The 18799-nt window shown below is 44.2% G+C and overlaps 2 protein-coding genes across 3 annotated transcripts in view; both read left to right on the forward strand.

Annotated features, from left to right (window-relative positions):
- The window catches only part of LOC128542750 (NLR family CARD domain-containing protein 3-like), a 98807-nt gene that overhangs the window by 54736 nt on the left and 25272 nt on the right, over positions 1–18799 (forward strand). The gene's annotated exons all lie outside the window — the stretch shown is intronic.
- On the forward strand, positions 5549–7481 carry LOC128542751 (uncharacterized). Of its 2 annotated transcripts, XM_053512730.1 has the most exons (5): positions 5549–5608; positions 5766–5888; positions 6368–6478; positions 6726–6780; positions 6983–7481. In XM_053512730.1, the coding sequence occupies exons 2-5, from the start codon at positions 5836–5838 to the stop codon at positions 7280–7282; spliced, it is 519 nt and encodes a 172-aa protein (XP_053368705.1). In that variant the 5' UTR covers positions 5549–5608; positions 5766–5835; the 3' UTR covers positions 7283–7481. The 2 variants fall into 2 exon arrangements, with proteins under 2 accessions (XP_053368705.1, XP_053368704.1); XM_053512729.1 differs by lacking the exon at positions 5549–5608 and having other exon boundaries at positions 5645–5888.

Genomic DNA, 18799 nt, shown 5'->3' on the forward strand with positions numbered 1-18799 from the left:
GGAGGGTGATGTGAGAACTGAATCCTGTAGTTTCTCTGTACAGTGCTTAGTACCCAAGGAGATATACTTGGCAGTAGCTTCCACGCTGCCAGTTTCTCAGAAAGGGGCAAAGCTCAGCGGTTTGGTTTAACGGGGGGGATGTTAGATGTTCGGGATCCTGAAACATGGCAGGAAAAAACACGAAGAACTAACATTTTATTGGAGACTGGAGTTGCCCGAAACACCAGTGGTGGCGGAGCAAGAACACCAACCTCCTGGGGGTGCCAGGGAGAACACCTCATTCTTTAAAAGGAATTCTGCGTGCCTCTCCCCATTGGGGGGCCACCCCCCACGGTCCTAGGCACATGAACCTCAGGGCTTCTTTGTGAAGACAATATGCCAGTCTGACCTCTTTTAAGGCGGATTGCGTGACGCACCCCAATCTTGCGAGGGGATGCCCAGCTCAAAAACACTCTCCTTGTGTGTTTCACGCCTCGCAACAGTCAGACCCGGTCGAGACTGGGTGGCCGACAGTCCCGACTCTTGAGCAAGGCGGGGAAGGAATTTCCCAAAGGCTTGTTATATAACTTCGCCTCATGAACCTAGTGGCGACCGAGTTAACGACATCGCCAAGTAGGCCGGGAGGCGAGATGGGGCATTGAGGAGGAATACACGATCCTTCTCCTTGGTGCCCCTGAGATTCAACCACATGTGGCTCTCCGCGGAGACCATAGCAGCCATTAAACGGCCGATAGCACAAGCCGTTCTAATTTGTTGCACGAAGAGACAAGTCTGTGGCCCAGCGTAAGTCCAATACGCCTCACCTTGCAGAGCCCCGCCAGTACTCAAGTCTCTCAGCAGGTCAGCCTGGTAGGCATGCAAAACCGCCATGGTGTGCAATGGAGAACCAACTTGACCTGCTGCCTGAAAAGCTTTTCCCTCCAGGGAAGATAAAAAGTCTACACAGCTTGAAAGGAAGTAATAGCTTTTCAGGAAGGATGATGTCCCAGAAGAGAGATAGCCTGGAAGCGTCTCTTCTATCTGGGTGTCATTATATAACTCTACCTCATAATTTATATGAGGTAGAGTTCTACAATACACTGCAATACAATACACTCTACAATAATTTCTACCTCAACTATATTTAAATAAATAAATAAGTTGATGGCAGGAAACACGGGATGAATACAGCTTACTCCATGAAAGGGTTAACTCATATGGAGATTGCTAAGAAAAGGGGAGAGAGCGTCGTTGAGGCTCCGCCCCCCGGCCACCCGACAGAACCTGCCGTCTATGTTTTTATTTATTTATTTTTAAGTGCTTAGAGGCTATTACCATCTCCGCGGAAGCAAGAGAGAATGTTTATCCTTGCCCATTCACAAGAAGTGCCAGGGTGCGCTTAAGAGCAGACAGAGGAATTCCCTGATCTGATGAAAACGCAAAAGAAAGGAGTTTTAAATCCGTCTCTCACTGCTCTGCCGGATGCACGAGTTTAAGCCCCAGGAATGCGCGGCGGCTCGGAATGCGAGGCGCGCGCGTAGCACTTAATCTAAAGCAGTAAAGTGTAGAGATCGCCCTCCGATATGAATTATACACACGGAGGGACATCTCGTTTAAACTCTGCCATTATCGGTGAGTTAAACACTTATTTTTGCTGGTTAGACACAACACGCTCACAACTAGGTGAAGATAAGAATCTGAGGAATGTTTCCGGTTCACTTCTATTTATAACCTGCAGGTGCGTCCTATCAGATGACGTCACCTGACCGAGGTTATAAAAGCCAAAAATTTGGCGTGTTTGGTACACACATGCTTCACAACCGGCAACATGACAAGATGTTCCCATTGCCTTTTTTTACGCAGCATTTGTGTAGTGTAGCCTTTGAAAGGAAACTATATTTTATGTATTAATCCTTGCATAAAGCATCTGATTTTTCCCCAATAATTTGACACCCCCTTTGTGGCTGGCGGTTCTAGAATAGACTCCTGTATAGAATATGAATAAAGAAATGAATGAATGAAAGAAAGAATTATTCAAGTGTATAAAACCACTGAAAAAGCCTGTACACAGAATTTATCCTGTGGTGGATAATAATAAAAATAATAATAATAATAATAATAAATAAAGTTCTTTAATGTAAAGAACACTTTACATTTAACATAAAATGTAAGAAACGAAAAACAGCAGTCAAAAAAAAAATGAGAATAAAATAAATAAAAATAAAATAGTAGACAATTAAGATTCAGAAGATTAATGTAGTATGAAATTAAATAAATTGACTAAAATGAGTCAATCAGTTAGGTGGGCTCAAAAAGTAAAGTCAGACCAGCCTATTTATTCATTAGAGACATTATATTAAACAAGAAATACTAAAAAATCTTAGGTAATATAATAGAATAAATAAGTCACAACCTGGCCACTAGAGGTCAGTGGTGTCTCTCAGTAGAATCACCAGGCCTGCTGTACCTCTCCTTCATGAAACAAAAAATACAGAAACAAACTAATGCCTAGTTTTTAGTATGTATAATTCACACCAAAACATTTAACAGTAGCAGCTTCCAGAAGTCTGTTTCAGGAAACACATCCTCATACTGGTTGGATAGTTCAGGGACCATCAGTCTAAACCCAGTTACAGAGACGTGTACAGTTTAAAGACAGAAGAAAGACAGTCTTATAATGAGTAACGCCCAGTGCTGCGTTTGTGAGTCAAAACTAAATCGGCTGCGGGGCTTTTAGTGGGGCTCAGTGATGGACTAGAAGTCCTGACGAGCGTACTGGAAGAGCGAGGGACGTAGGAGAAGATGGACATGTAGTGCTCATTCAGATGGAGCTCAGTTTCTGAATTTCCACTTCATCCCTGCTTTCTTTAAATTAATAAAGCGAAATACAAAACACATGATTCGTCATTAAACCCATTTGATTGGCGTGTGGAGTAATTCCACACAGCATGTTTTCATAGAATAAAGACTTTAATGTTCCTCTTCAATGACACGATTAAATAATTCTTTCATTAAAAAACACTTAAAATCTCTTTTTCAAATTTATCAACATGTTCTGAGACCCGGCATTGTTCATCACGCTGGAGCAAAGGAGTGTGTGTGTGTGTGTGTGTGTGTGTGTGTGTTATTCTTCACCCAGCATGTTGACTCTCGCTGCTCAACATGGCCGAATTATTTCATCACAAACTTCAGGTGTTTTCTCAAATGCCTTTATGGACAACTCTCTGGCTCTTTACACTGGCACGGATTTAATTTAAATAAATTGAATTTTATTCATATCACGCTGGTCATTGTCTCAAAGCAGCTTCACAAAATGAAAAGAAAGTTTAGGGAAGTGTGTAAGAGTGAGAAAAAAATGTGTTTAGATAATAATGAGATTGTTCCTGATGAGCAAGACAAGGGTGACGGTGACAGTGGCAAGGAAAAACTCCCTGAGATGGTAATAGGAAGAACCTTAAGAGGAATCAGACTGAACAGGGAACCCATCCTCATCTGGGTGATAACGGATAGCAGGGATTGATCTGCATCATACTGTGTGTTAGGAGGCTGGAAGTTCAGTATAACAGGGGATGTGTTTAAGTTAATACAGAGTCCAGTTTGTTACTGAAGTCTTGGGTAGACTGTAGGAAATTCCAGTCCTGAATTATTGAGTTACTGCAGTCACGAGTCCTCAGAGAACAGCTGTCTGCATCAGCCGAGGACAGGATCGTCTTCATGGTAAAGTGGAACCATCATCAGTCAACATGCACATCCCAGACAGACCACACTGTCGCTCCTGAGCTGTGTGGTCTGTGATCCATGTGATGAGATCTCCAACCAGAAGCGGGACACCAGCAGAAGTCAGACAGGTCCAGAGACAGAAGGGGTCTGGATCACTGGCAGCCAAGGAACAACATGTATAGTAAGACAGGGACAGAGCAAGAGAGAGAGAGAAAAGGAGAGAGCAGAATAGAAGAAAGACAGATAACAGTCTGGTCACATTCACATAATGTATAAGGTGAATGTATATTAAGTGTAGAGAGAGAGCAAGCAGGGACTCAAGCAGGACTAACTATGACATCATAACTAAAAGGAAGAGCCAGAAGGAAACACGAACCAATCACTCCACCGTCAACAAACCTGAGTGATCAATGAGAGTGGGGAGGACAGCATCTAAACATACCAGTTCACCATAATACTCTACGTCCATGAGTCCCCCAGATCTGCTCCTTTACCTAAGGCTAATCTATTTACAAAAATGCTTGGATAAATAAATAGCCAAGCAGTTTTTTAGCCTAGGCCTAAAGACTGAGACTGTGTCTGAGTCCTGAACATTAATTGGAAGACTACTGCATAACTGTGGAGCTTTCTAAGAAAAATCTCCGCCCCCTGCTTATAATCCCCTCATAATACGCTATACTGACAAGCAGCCTGCATCATTTAGTCGAAGTAGTCGTGGCAGATCATAAGACATTAGCAGTTCACTCAGATACTGAGGTGCGAGACCATTTAATGCTTTATACATCAATAGCATATTTTAAAATTAATGTGAAATTTTACAGGGAGCCAATGAAGTGAGAGGGTAAGATGTAGGGGTGGATGTAGGGATAAGGTAGGTGTGATGTGCTCGTATCTTCTGGTTCTATTGACGACTCTCGCTGCTGCATTTGGGACTAACTGATATTTGTTCATGCACCTAGTTGAACAACCAGACAGTAGGGCGTTACAGTAGTCCAACCTAGAGATGATAAAAGCATGAACTAGTTCTCCTGCAATCTGTTCCTAATCTTGACAATAACCCTCCTCCTTGTCTCCGTCTCCAGTGATTTCTATTTTCTATTAATAATTTTTATATAAATATTTTCGGGTTGTGCAACAAATCATTAGAGTTTCCATTATTTCTTATGGGGAAATTCGCTCTGAAACAAAATGCCGTCATGGATTCCCCTTGTCAAGATTAAAGGGGCAAAGACAACATTTCACTGTGAGATTCATTTCCTTAGTTGCAGTTATCGGCCACATGATGGCAGTGTTGGCAAAGGGGACAGATTTATTCGATTGGATTAATATGCTTATATTGTATGTTTTCGTATAAGACTCACTTACGAACAAATCTGATTTAAAAACATGCTCCTGGAATGGAACTAATTTGTAAGTAGGGGACTACCTGTACTTCTCTGTTCATAAAGGGAGAGCAGTTTTCCTTCTCCAAGTGCACACTTAGCAAACTTCTGCTCCATAAACATCAGGACTGTTTTCATTTGCAACACTGTAATATGTGAGCAGCTCCCTCTTTATTCTGCTCCTTCTATATGTGGGTTTGATTGCAGGTTCTCCCTGGACAGGGTGCCAACCCTCACAAGTACACACACTGTTTGGAAACCTAAATCAGCCTCCTCTACATGTGTTTAGACGCCACTTTCAATACGCCACTACATTACTGTACCACCTCCATGGCAAAATCCAGTCACTCCGTAAATACTTAAAAAAGAAAATGAAAAATCAGCACAATGTGTCTGTGACTAAAAATCTGTGTGCAGGTGTGTTTATTACCTGTCTGCGTCACACTGCCCCTCCCCCACTGCAGAATAAACCAGGTAGTGAAAGTGAAAGTCAATGGCTGTAAAAAGTTTCAGGAGAAAAACACACAGTTAGTCATTAAATCTAAAGCTGTAATTTATTAACACACTACGACTAGATGCAAAAGAGTTTATTTATTATTCTTTACTGAAGTTTTAATCTACACAGAGGGTTTTAGGACTTGATCCTGTGACTATTTCCTGTAAGTGAACTCTGTGCTGATACAGGGGTTTGATTTAACACACCGATGTTGGAGTGAAGTAAACGTGTGTCCTGCTGTAATCTGGAGAAGGAGACATGACCTCCAACATGAGTGTGTCTGGAAAACAGGACTTAAAGAAAGACGAGAGGTGAGTGACTTTTACATTCACCAGCAATAAACACACACCGTCTCATGGGAACAGATCTGTATCTCTAAACACTCACTAGTTAACAGAGGAACTACACTTTGGTTTAAGGTGTTTAATAGCAGTGAATATATCACTGATCTGATCTGAGAACAGTTTAGAGAAATCATTGACTGAGAGAAGAGTAAAAGGACTGTGTAATGTGTAGCATAAGAGCAGCAGAGCTCTGAGTCAGTGACTCTACAGGCTTTAAGACTCAGCTGAGTCAGTTAGCTGTGATTGGGACTCCTGACATCAGTGTGATTACTGAGGTGTGAAGTGTGTGTTCTGTTTGCATAAGTGTGCAGACTGTAGCTGAATTAAACAGATGAAATTATTGGTGTTTAATGATGAACACATTGTTTAACGGTGCTGAAACAGCAGAGTATTAATTATGTAAATTATTACTTTATAACTTACTCATATTTCTGTTGTAATTCTAGAATGATGGAGGGAAAGAGATCAGACTCAGCAGAACCCAGCTGTGTGTCCATGAAGAGTGACAGGTCAATGGGACCTCCACTACACTTCAGAGACAGCTCTCCTGATGTGAGGTCAGTACAGTGAGGTGTTGTACAGCAGTGTTCCACCTGATCAAACTCACTCGTCTCATTCTGAAGCCCTTCATGAGCTTTATCAGGTGTTGAAGCAGTAAAACACTAAAGTGTGCAGTGCTGCAGCTCTCAGACTGGCAGTGAGGAAAACTGCTTTAAGAGTTCAGTTCAGCCTGCAGTCCCTGAGCTGGAGACTCTGTGCTGTGAATAAATACTTGATTACATGATGTGTTTTTTTCGTTCATAGACCAGAAAAGAGGAAATCAAACGTCAAGAGATTTCAGTTAGAGTCCATATTCAAGGTGTGTGTCTTTTTAATTTCTTTTACTTGTGTGTGAGGAGGTTGATTTATTGATTTAGAGATTTATTGATGTGACTTAATGTACTCAGATAAAATCTTTTTGTAGAGTTACTGTAGTCTTTTCAACTATTCATAACATTTAAAGTACCTCTCAGTGTGTAAGACTATAATGTTTAGACCGGTTACTGTGTGTTTTTAACCAGGAGCTAGAACACAAAGTCATCACTCTGATAAAAAATGAGCTGAAGAGGTTTAGGAAGCTCCTGAGTCCAGATTACCCAGCATGCTCTGGGAGGGAGGTGGAGGATGAGGAGGGTCTGCACAGTGTCAGAGAGGGAGCGCTGAAGATCACACTGCACGTCCTAAAGAACATGAAGCACACAGATCTTGCTAACAAACTGCAGAACAGTAAGAGCTCTGAGTCACAACTTTATTCCATCAGGTTCACTTTAGAGAGAGGAAGTGTTTTAGATATTAACACTTATTTATCAGCTCGATTTTAGTCTGGTGCCGTGTTCAGAAAGCCTATAAGAATCCTCTCAGATAGCTCCTAACTTAAAAAGCTTAAAAACTTCTACCCAGGAGTCCTAGCTTAAGAGTGATTAAGGCCAAATCTCAGAGCAACTCTGAGCTAAGGAAGGTGAGGAGGCGGGGCTGACCCAGTTGCTAAGTATGACACATTCTACTGAAGACTGTAATTGGATGTAAAAACTAAAAAAAAGTCTAAAAAAAAGTGCAAGTGATGTGCAGGTTGACCCATGAACATGGCGTTGGGTTGAGCAGGTTCAGCTGAGTTCAGGTTTAGGTCACGAGCAGACAAGTACATAATGTACAAACCTGACAGTAATTCATGAAATTAAGTATATATTTAATTTATTTTAAGTACATTACAGTAAGTTTTTACTGTGTTACAAATACACCCGTAATATACCATGAATATATTCTTATTGCAGCAGTAGCATGCTGTTATACTTCTGGCCCATTCCAATTACCAAAAAAGTACATTTAATACAAATATACTTTATTATATCATACAGTACACACAGTCTTCTTTACTAATGTATTATAATAATGTGTTACAAGTACACTAACATTTGGATCATTAGTGTAGGACCATTTACTGAATGCATTTTCTACACTTTAACATGTTTTTGAAACACATTACATCATTTATTATGCAACAGATTTTATTCATGATTTCAAAAGATTTTATTTGTATAATTTTGTATTGCACAAACAAACAAACAAACAAACAAACAAACAAACGAAAAATGTCAGATATCTCACCCAAACACACAAACTAAAATGTAAACTGTTGTGTGGACACAGACAGACATTGTCATGCACACTCAGTCCGCGACCTGCACTAGGACCCGGAAGTAATGCGGTCGCGAACCAGGAAGTATAAAAAGGGTAAACAAACCACTACACTCCGCTCAGTCATTTAAGTTCGCCCATTTCGCCTCGGACTGTTTCGCCAAACCGTGAGTACTCACCCTCTTGGGGTCACTTTCAGATTGAGTGTGTGTTTATAGGACGCGGGTTGGATTTGTGTCTTTCCCTTGCTCCCCATTCGTGAGAGTCATTAGATCAAATCGCGTGATTATCCTGCCTATTTGTGTCACTCCGCGTTTGGGTTTACCATTCACGCTACAAAGGGCTACACGTCTTCTGGTCTCCTCGGGTTAGTTCCTGACAGAATGACTGAGCCTCCCGCGGTGAACCCAGCGGGTCACGCGCGCCTCTGCGATGTGGTGGATCAGCACGGCGAGCTAATTGACCAGCTAACCGGAGAGCTTGCTACTCTGCGCCGGAGCGTCCAAGACGTCGCGGCCTTACGCCGCAAGGTGGCGGAGCTTCGGCGAGAGAACGCCCCCCCCCAGTCGCGGAGGCCGCGGCGCCGCATCAGCCCCCCCCCTCCTTCTGATGTTTTTTTCTCGCTTCCAGAAAATGGGATGGCACGGGCGGGAAATGTAGTGTGTTTTTGACAGCGCTAGATCTGGTGTTTGAGTTCAATTCCACCAAGTACTCCACCGATTGCTCTTCTCGTCTCATTGCTAACTGGGCAGGCAGCTGAGTGGGCCACGGCGGTATCGCGCTCCGACTAAGACACAGCGCACTCCTATAATTAATTCTCACACCAACTACAGCTCACTTTTGAACATCCTGCCGGTGAGCTGGAAACCGATACCAAACTTTATCACTTACGGCAGGAAGGGTCGTCCGTGAGTCGCTACACTGCGGATTTTCGAACCCTCGCCATCCAGACCACCTGGGGAGATGCCGCCCTCCGGATGACCTACTACGAGGGACTGGCTTCTCGCATTAAGGACGAACTAGCCGGACCCGCGACCCTGGAGGGTCTCATCCAATTGGCCCTCCGGATAGACCAACGCATGCTCTCGCGCCCGAAGCCATCCCCTCGGACCCTGCTGCCTTCCACGTCTTCGCCACCTTCTTTACCCACGCCCCGGTTCACGACGCCCGACCTACTTTCACTCCTACTACCACTGGACCTGCCGGATCTCCACCTCCCGCCGTGGTTAACACAGGAGCCGGGGAACCTATGCAACTAGGACGCGCCTCCTTGACCGCTGAAGAACGGGAGCGACGATTTAAGGAAGGACTCCACCGAGCTATCTGCCCAATTCGGCTGGGAAACGCCCAGACCCGGTGAGGCGGGAGGACCACTCACCGGGTCATATCCAACTCTCCTCCACTTCGACCGATTCCTCCCATCTCACGGTTCAAGTACACCTCCATTTTGGCCACAAACAAGTTAGGAGTACTGCGTTTATCGATTCCGGTGCAGCAGGTAACTTCATTGACATTTCTTATGCCAAAAAATTGGGGGTAAAATTAGAGGTGTTATCCCAGCCGGTTCGGATTACCGCTGTCGACGGTCGGCCCCTCTCCACCAGTCCCATCACCACCCAAACTCATCCCATCACCCTCATCATCGATAGACATCAGGAACAGATAAACTTTTATGTCACCTCCATCTCCTCTCCTCCAATCATCCTAGGTTATCCGTGGCTCATCCAACACGACCCCCTGATCTCCTGGAGGCAAAACCGGATTCTACAGTGGGGCGTGACCTGTACCGAACTGTGCCTACGTACCTACCTGTACCAAACTGTGCGGCTGGGACGTGCTCTAGGGAGTCCGAGGCCCCCCATGTCGACGTCAACGCCATCCCCGCCGCCTATAGGGACCTGGCGGAGGTCTTCTGCAAGAGACGGGCTACTCATCTTCCTCCTCACAGACCGTACGACCTAGCAATAGATCTTCAGCCGGGAACTGTCCCACCCCGAGGCCACCTCTACTCACTGTCATCCACAAAGATGCAGGCGATGGAGGAATATGTGACCAACGCTCTCCGCCATGGTACCATCCGACATGCTAGGCCGGTGGGCATTCGTTTACCTGGATGACATACTCTTATACTCCCGTTCTATTGATGAACACATCCAGCACGTCAGGGCGGTTTTAAAGAGATTACTTGCCCACCAGCTGTACTGTAAGTTGGAGAAGTGCGCCTTTCACGAGCGCTCCACCACGTTCCTGGGTTTCATAATCTCGCCCCAGGGCGGTTTCTCGGGTTTGCGAATTTCTATCGTCGATTTATCCGGGACTACAGTACAGTTGCCGCGCCCCTGACCGCCCTGACTTGCCCATCATCTCACCCTTTCCGACTTAACCAGACCGCCGTCTCTGCCTTCAAGAAGGTCTGCTCCCTTTTTACCACCACTCCTATCCTCCTCCACCTGGACGCCAGTAAACCATTCGTTGTAGAGGTGGACGCTTCAGATGTGGGCGCTGAAACTGTTCTCTCTCAACGAGGTCCAGATCAGAAACTACACCCCTGTAGTTTCTTCTCCAAAAAATTCAATCCCACTCAGCAGCGATACGGGGTAGGGGACCGCAAAGTGGGCTTTGAAGGAATGGCGTCACTGGCTCCAGGGCGCCAGGGACCCATTTATCATCTGGACGGACCATCAAAATCTAATCACCATCCGAAACCTCAAGCAATTAAACCCTAGACAGGCGCGGTGGGCATTATTTTTTGAACACTACAATTTCCATCTCTCTTACCGCCCGCGGTCTAAAAATACCAAAGCAGATGCCCTTTCTCGCCAGCATGAAACTGACGGCCCCCTGTCCTGCCACCATTAAAGATCATGGCACCACTACAATTGGATCTGGAAACGAGGGTTCGCCTGGACGACTCTATGTGCCCACCAACATGAGATCAGAAGTACTCCAGTGGGGTCACTCCTCCCCCAACTCGGGACACCCGGGCATACGATGCACACTGCAGTTCCTCCAACGCGACTTCTGGTGGCCATCCATCGTGAAGGACGTCCGGGAGTTCGTTCAGGCATGCCCGGTGTGCGCCAGGGCAAAGGACACCAACCAACCTTCCTCCAGTGAACTCCAACCTCTCCCCGTCCCTCGCCGACCCTGGACGCACATTGTTGTCGACTTTATCACGGGCCTGCCGGCCTCCGAAGGAAAAGACACCATCATGACCATTGTTAATCGGTTCTCGAAGGCCGTGCACCTGATGGCCCTCGCCGGACTCCCATCAGCCAAAAAGACAGCTGTGCTGATATTAGAGCACGTAGTCCGCCTGCATGGACATCGTCCCGGACAGAGGGCCCTAGTTCACTGCCAGGTTCTGGAAGGCTTTCTGCCGTCTGATCGACTCCACCTGCAGTCTATCTTCTGGATACCATCCCCAGACAAACGGTCAGACGGCGGTTGTGGAACCTCGCCAATCGGGCCATCCACCAAGCCAACATCCGTTACACCACCCAACATCGCCGCTGACACCCTCCGGGACGATTGTACCACGTAGGTGACAAACTATGGCTCTCCACAAGAAATTATCCGGTATTCATCAACCCCTACCGCATCTCTCTTCGGATAAACCCAGTCACCTACCGGCTCCAGCTGCCTGCGGCGCTCCGAACCCACCCAGTATTCCACATCTCCCAACTCAAACCTTTCATCACATCACCGATGACTCCACCCACCCCCCCCAGCTCCTCCTCCCCGGATCATCGACGGTGGTCCCGCCTACACCGTACGCCGGATCCTCGATTCGCGCACTCGGGGTAGAGGGATCCAGTACCTGGTCGATTGGAAAGGTTACGGCCCCGAGGAGCAGTCGTGGATTCCGGCTCGGTTTATTCTCGATCCTGAACTTATACGGGACTACCGTCCTCGGGTATCCTCCACCTCAGGACCGCCTGGAGCCGGTCCTGGACAGGGGGTACTGTCATGCACACTCAGTCCGCGACCGGCACTAGGACCCGGAAGTAATGCGGTCGCGAACCAGGAAGTATAAAAAGGGTAAACAAACCACTACACTCAGCTCAGTCATTTGAGTTCGCCCATGTCGCCTCGGACCGTTTCGCCGAACCGTGAGTACTCACCCTCTTGGGTTTACTTCCAGATTGAGTGTGTGTTTATAGGACACGGGTTAGATTTGTGTCTCTCCCTTGCTCCCTATTCGTGAGAGTCCTTAGATCAAATCGCGTGATTATCCTGCCTATTCGTGTCACTCCGCGTTTGGGTTTACCATTCACGCTACAAAGGGCTAACCGCTAAAGCTACGTCTTCTGGTCTCCTCGGGTTAGTTCCTGACAGACATTAGTATTAGAGTATACAGTTACAGTATTAGTTTAAACCTGGTGTGTTGATTCTGTTACACAGAGACTAAAAACAGTCCGAGAGCTACGGAGCCATTATACCAGAAGCAAAGTACATAAGATTTAGCACTTACACGTTAGACAATACATTTTATAGTTTAGACTATGTAGTTAATCTTAAACTACCTTAAAAAAAACATGAAATTTACCTTATGAAAATAAAATAATAACGATACGAACTAACGCACGCAATGATGCAGCTTCCAGCTATTAATTCAAACTAGTAGCGAAGGACTGGGGAGCCAAATAGAGTCAAACAGACAGTCCGATTCTGCCCGCCTCCAGTTTCTAATTGGCTAGTGTGGCGCCGATTCTAGTCTCTGGTAGGCTGGAGTTAAAACGCTGCTTAACATTAAATCGTCATACACAGTACGATATGCAGTGAAATGCTTAGACAACTGCTCGTGACCTAAGAATAAAAGAATAGGAATAGGAATAGAAAATAAATATGAAAATTAAAATAAAGGGTAAGTTTAACTGGGGAAGAATAAAATAAAAATATACAAATAAAAGTTAAAAATAAAATACCTGTACACAGAAATACACAATATAGAAAATATATGGAGAATATATGAAAAAATGTAAAACAATAAGAGCAGCCGAATAAATGGTAATAAAAGAATAGTAACGTCCATGGTTGTGCAATCCACATATTAAAAGTGACTTATGCAGTGCAAATATGCTTAAAGTGATTTATTTAAAGTGACTTGTGATGGAGTGATTTGATGTGATTTGATGACCACCAGGTGTAGTTGTGCAGTGGCCAATAGTGTAAACAAATGTCCAGAATGTCCAGTGTGGTGTAAAAACCATATGTGTGGGTCAGTACTGTGTGGACGTGTGATTGTGATTGAGAAACCGTATTGCCTGCGGGAAGAAGCTCCTCCTCAGTCTCTCTGTGTTGGCCTTCAGGGAGCGGAATCGCTTTCCTGACCTCAACAGAGAGAACAGTCCATTGTTGGGATGGCTGAGGTCCTTCATGATCTTCCTGGCCTTGGTCCAGCACCGCCTGCTGTAGATTGAGTGCAGGTCAGGGAGCTCGGTGCGGATGATGCGCTCAGCTGATCGCACCACCCTCTGTAGAGCTCGTCTGTCCTGCATGGTGCTGTTTCCAAATCATGTAAATCTATGGTACAGGAGTAGAAATTTCTGAGCACCTTAGAGGGCAGTCTGAAGTCTCTCAAGCGTGTGAGGTGGTAGAGACGCTGCCGGGCCTTTTTTTACCACGGTGTTGATGTGACAGGACCATGACAGGTCCTGCGTGATGTGAACACCGAGGTATCGGAAGCTGTCCACTCTCTCCACTGGGCTCTCGTTGATGACGGGGGTCTGGTAGTTTCTCTCCCGCTTGGTGTTGAAGTCCACTACCAACTCCTTTGTCTTACTGACGTTAAGAAGGAGGTTGTTTCTCTGGTACCAGTTCTCCAGATTCCTAATCTCCTTCAGGTAGGCCGTCTCGTTGTTATCAGAGATCAGGCCCACCACGGCGGTGTTGTCAGCAAACTGAAATGATGAAGTCTCTGACCAGGCGTTAAAAGCACTTCATCACTACTGAGGTGAGGGCTACAGGGCGATAGTCATTGAGTGAAGCAGGATGAGGTTTCTTCGGGACAGGAACAATGATGGACTCTTTGAAGCATGTGGGGATCACCGACTGAGATAAAGAGATGTTGAATATCTCAGTGAACACAGGTGCTAGCTGGTCTGCGCAGGCTCTGAGGATACGGCCTGAGATGCCGTCTGGTCCTGCTGCTTTCCTGGTGTTCACCCTCTTGAAGGCTCTCCTCACGTCATGCTCGGTGATGATGAACGCGTTTCGGTGCTGGCAGTGTCTTCCTGTCTGCAGCCGTTAGCACTGCTAGCATTAGCATCGCTAGCGTCTTTAGCTGCAGCCTCGAAGCAAGCATAGAAAGTGTTCAGCTTGTCTGCCAGAGTCGCATCCGCGTTCGTCATTCCGGATGTTGTTGCTTTATAATCCGTTATTGTCCTTAGTCCCTGCCACAGGCTCCTAGAGTCACTCTGTTGGAATTGTGACTCTAGTTTCCTCCCGTAGCGCTGCTTCGTCTCTTTCACCGCCTTCCGGATGTTATATGACGCAGCCTTGTATGGTTCCATGTCCCCCGACGCAAGTCCCGTGTTGTAGGCAGCGGTGCGAGATCTCAGAGCGACGCGGATGGTTTTATCCACCCACGGCTTCTGGTTGGGAAACGTTTTAATAGTTGTTTTCTCCACGGTATCATCCACTAGTTTCCCAATGAATCCCACAACCGCTTCCGTTAAAAAAGGCTGACGTCATTGGAGCTGTTTCTGAACATGTCCCAGTCTGCGCCATCGAGTGCGTCCTGTAACGCGGCCACCGATTGGTCCGTCCAGCGCGCGACCTCCCTCTGAACCGGAACTTCCTGTTTCAGCCTTTGTTTGTATTTTGACATGAGGACGATGGCGGCATGGTCGGATTTACCAAACGGAGGGCGAGATTGTGCCTTGTAGCCGTCCTTGACCGTTGTATAGCAGTGGTCCAGTGGTGGAATATAAACGGCACTGATTATGACCGATGTAAACTCCTGAGGTATATCAAAAGGACGGCACATGATGGACAGTAGTTCCAAGTTCGTTGTGCAGGAGCGTGTAAGAGGAACAACGCTGCTGTTCACCATATACTTGCTTGCTGATACACTGAGTGGTGTATCTTACACTGACTGCATCAGGATGATCCTCCCTGACCTGCTAAAATATTGTCTTTATAGTTTTAATTGTTGTTTGTCTTAAATGTTCTTAATGTTCTTTTCTTTGTTTTACAAATATGACCTACCGTTCAAAAGTTTGGGGTCACTTGCAAATTTCTTTGTTTTTGTTTAGTGATTTATTTTTTACATCCTACAACAATACTGGGGATTTCAAAACTATAAAATAACACATATGGAATTAAGTAATTACGTAACAACAAGAAAAACAACAGTAAGTTGTTATTTTAAGACACAGAGGTCAGCCTTTCTGTAATAGTTCTTGCAAGAACAGTATTGTCAAGTGTATTTGCAAAATCCGTCAAGCACCATAATAAAACTGGCTCTCATGAAGGCCGTCCCAGGAGGGCGGGACCAAAACCTACCTCTGCCACAGACGAGAAGTTCATTTAGAGTTATCAGCCTGAAAAATGACTTCAAATGAATTAACAGCATCAAAGATTAGAGGTGTTATGAAGTCTTTACAGAGCAGAAGTAGCAGAAACATCTCACCATTAACTGTTCAAAGGAGATTAATGCATTTTTTGGACGTCTTCAGCATTCCTTTACAGTGTAGAAAGAAATAAAAATTAGGAACTATCATGGAGTTAGAAAGTGACATTAAACTTCTGAACAGTATAGTTCGTTCTCTATTTTTATTTTTATTTTCACTCCCCTTTCACTTTTGCTTTAAGTACCTAGGTGATTATATATTAATATTTGTATTTTTATTGCCACTATTATTCATAATGTCATATTGAGTACAAATCTATTTTTGATCTTTTTTCCCTTTACACAGTGAAGTGGTTGACTGAAGGAGATACTGTTCTTTTTTTTTCTTTTCTTTCTTTTTTTTCTTACACTTCTGTAGGTGTGTTTTGTCTGTTTGTGTGATTGTGTTCTTTTTGTATGTCTGAAAATTAAAAAATTACCACAATAAATATAATAATAATAATAAAAAACTTCTGAACAGTAGTGTATGTTTAGTGATACTTTAAATAATATACTTTAAAGCATTTATTTCTCTATTGAGTTATATTTTTATACTAGTAAGTTGTGTCAAAAGTCACGGCAGATGGCGGACTGGTGTAAACTTTAGGCAGTTCTTTTTATTTTAGCAGATCAGATAGAGAGGGATAATTTACCAGTAGACACTGTACTGCCACCTACTGCATAGAATACGTATTGCTCCATTAGACCTAACTCGATACTTCATGCGCTATTACTTACGTCTGAATAAAGGAATCTGCTGAAAAGTCGCATTATGAAATAAATAGGCCATCGTAAAAAACAGGATTTTGAAATAAAAACTGACTGAAAAAATGACATTTTAAAATAAAAACTGCATGAATTTGTAACGCTCAGATTTTATTTTAGAGCTAATTACACAAAAATGGGGTCTTAAATCTAAATATGGGCTAATATTACTTACTTCTGGTGTTGCACAATCTTCGCGGAGCAAGGAAAGACATGCGACGACAACAACTTCAAAACCAAACCAAAGTGTATTAAAGTGAAATAGACAAACAAACATATAAAGTGCACCAAAACCCAAGTCCATGTTATTGTAAGTGTGAAATCCAAGTCCATGTTATTGTAAGTGTGTAATGGTGCACGGGAGAGATGGCTCGGCCTCACCGGTAAAAGATGTATAATCCGGGAGCACGCGAAAAAATGGAACGAGATGGGTATTGAATGAAACCAGGAAACAGTAATCCACAGGAAATAAAAACAAGCTCTCTCTCTCTCTCTCAAACCAAATGCAGTGCGCTGTCTTATCTCTCTGTCCCGAGGACTTTGCCGGTTCCGGCTTTATACCGGGACATGTGACCCGATAGGTTATCACGGTTCCCCCACGGCACGACTGCGCATGCCCGCGAGTGCTTAACCCTGGAACCAAAACACCGTCGTCTTGGAGACAAAAATAACCGTACGGGGGTTGCTAAAAAGACCTGGGGCCTGATGTATAAATGTTGCGTACGCCCAAAATGGGCATAGAAATGTGCGTACACATTTTTTTACGCACATATCGGGATTTATAAAAAATAAACTTGCCGTAAATAAGTGCTATAAGGATGCTCTTGACCGTGTGTACGCACTCTTTTAGAAAAGTATGTGTTTTGGCGACACCAACTGGCCCAAATAGCAATAACTATTTAAAATTAAAAACTTCTAAATTATCCTATTACATCACCCAATTAATCATATTGCATCAACCCGAATTATCATTATCAGCATTCTTAACCAGGTGCAAATACTTTGAATTTACTATTTTTTTTTAATGAATGGGCTATAAAAAGGTATGTGCGTATAGAACATATCATCATAATGGATGCTCTAGCGCTGTTAGAAGACCTTGCTAATGACGCTTTACGGAGGAAGCATGTTTTTAGAGACCGTGAAGATTTCCTTGCTCATGATGATGATTGGCTCATGAGCCGATTTCGATTCCCAAGAGCCATCCTCTTGGAATTGTGTTCTGAATTACGGCCAGTATTGGAAAGACCCTCGCGGAGAAACCACACGCTGTGTGTTCCTGTACAAGTCTCGACCACATTAGGCCACTTGGCCACTGGTACTTTCAGCAAGAGTTGGCAGACCGATCGGGTATGTCGCAGTCATCCCTGAGCCGTGTATGGGATGCCATAGTGGGGATGGCACCCCGATACATCCGTTCTCCTTACACGCAAGCTGAACAAGCCAACATCAAAATGCAATTTGCAGCAATCGCCGGTTTTCCAAATGTAATCGGTGCTATTGACTGCACTCATGTTGCAATAATGGCACCATCTGAGAATGAATTTGCTTTTGTTAACCGAAAACATTTTCATTCTTTGAACGTGCAGATCATATGTGATGTGCATATGTCTCTGACAAATGTAGTTGCGAGATGGCCTGGGTCAACTCATGATTCCTACATTTTGTCCAACAGCAGTGTAGGAAACAGACTGCAAACAGGAGCTGTGCGTGATGGATGGCTTCTTGGTAAGTCGGCAGGAATGCGCATGTAATTGTAATTGAGTAATGATGCAAATGTGTTTAAAGCATACCTTTAAAAAAATATATATTTTAGGTATAATTATAATCTTCAATGATAAACAAACCCACACTTATTTTAATATTTTTAATGCAAAATTTCACATTAATTAATGCAAATTTTCAGGTAATAAAACATGTTTTACAGCATTTAAAAATTAAGTAAAATGTTATATTGAATCAATATTGCCCTGGAAAAAACAAAAAGCTATCTGAAGGCTATTTTACAAGCATGTACTTTCTTTAAAGTATTCTTATAATATTGTTTATAATTGTTACCTCTGCCTAGCACTTGAAATGTTATATTAATTGTCCCATTGTATTTACATTCATTGTTTTGTTATATTTCCTTTAAAAATTTTTTAAATGTTTTACCTCTCAGGAGACAGTGGTTATCTTCTTAGAACATGGCTGCTAACTCCACTTACTAGACCCCAAACTGAACAAGAACGGCGTTATAACGAGAAGCATTGCCGGACACGTTCAGTGGTTGAACGCACTATTGGTATGCTAAAAGGACGCTGGAGGTGCCTGGATACGTCTG

This window comes from Clarias gariepinus, chromosome 15 (genome assembly GCF_024256425.1).
Source record: "Clarias gariepinus isolate MV-2021 ecotype Netherlands chromosome 15, CGAR_prim_01v2, whole genome shotgun sequence".
In the NCBI taxonomy this organism is placed as follows: domain Eukaryota; kingdom Metazoa; phylum Chordata; class Actinopteri; order Siluriformes; family Clariidae; genus Clarias; species Clarias gariepinus.

Bases quoted from the DNA above. Each gene is read 5' to 3' on its own strand.
- LOC128542751 (XM_053512730.1), top strand. From the start codon at position 5,836: ATGACCTCCAACATGAGTGTGTCTGGAAAACAGGACTTAAAGAAAGAC. The intron at 5,889-6,367 runs GTGAGTGACTTT...TTGTAATTCTAG, and splicing joins GACTTAAAGAAAGACGAGAG to AATGATGGAGGGAAAGAGAT. The intron at 6,781-6,982 runs GTGTGTGTCTTT...GTTTTTAACCAG, and splicing joins AGTTAGAGTCCATATTCAAG to GAGCTAGAACACAAAGTCAT.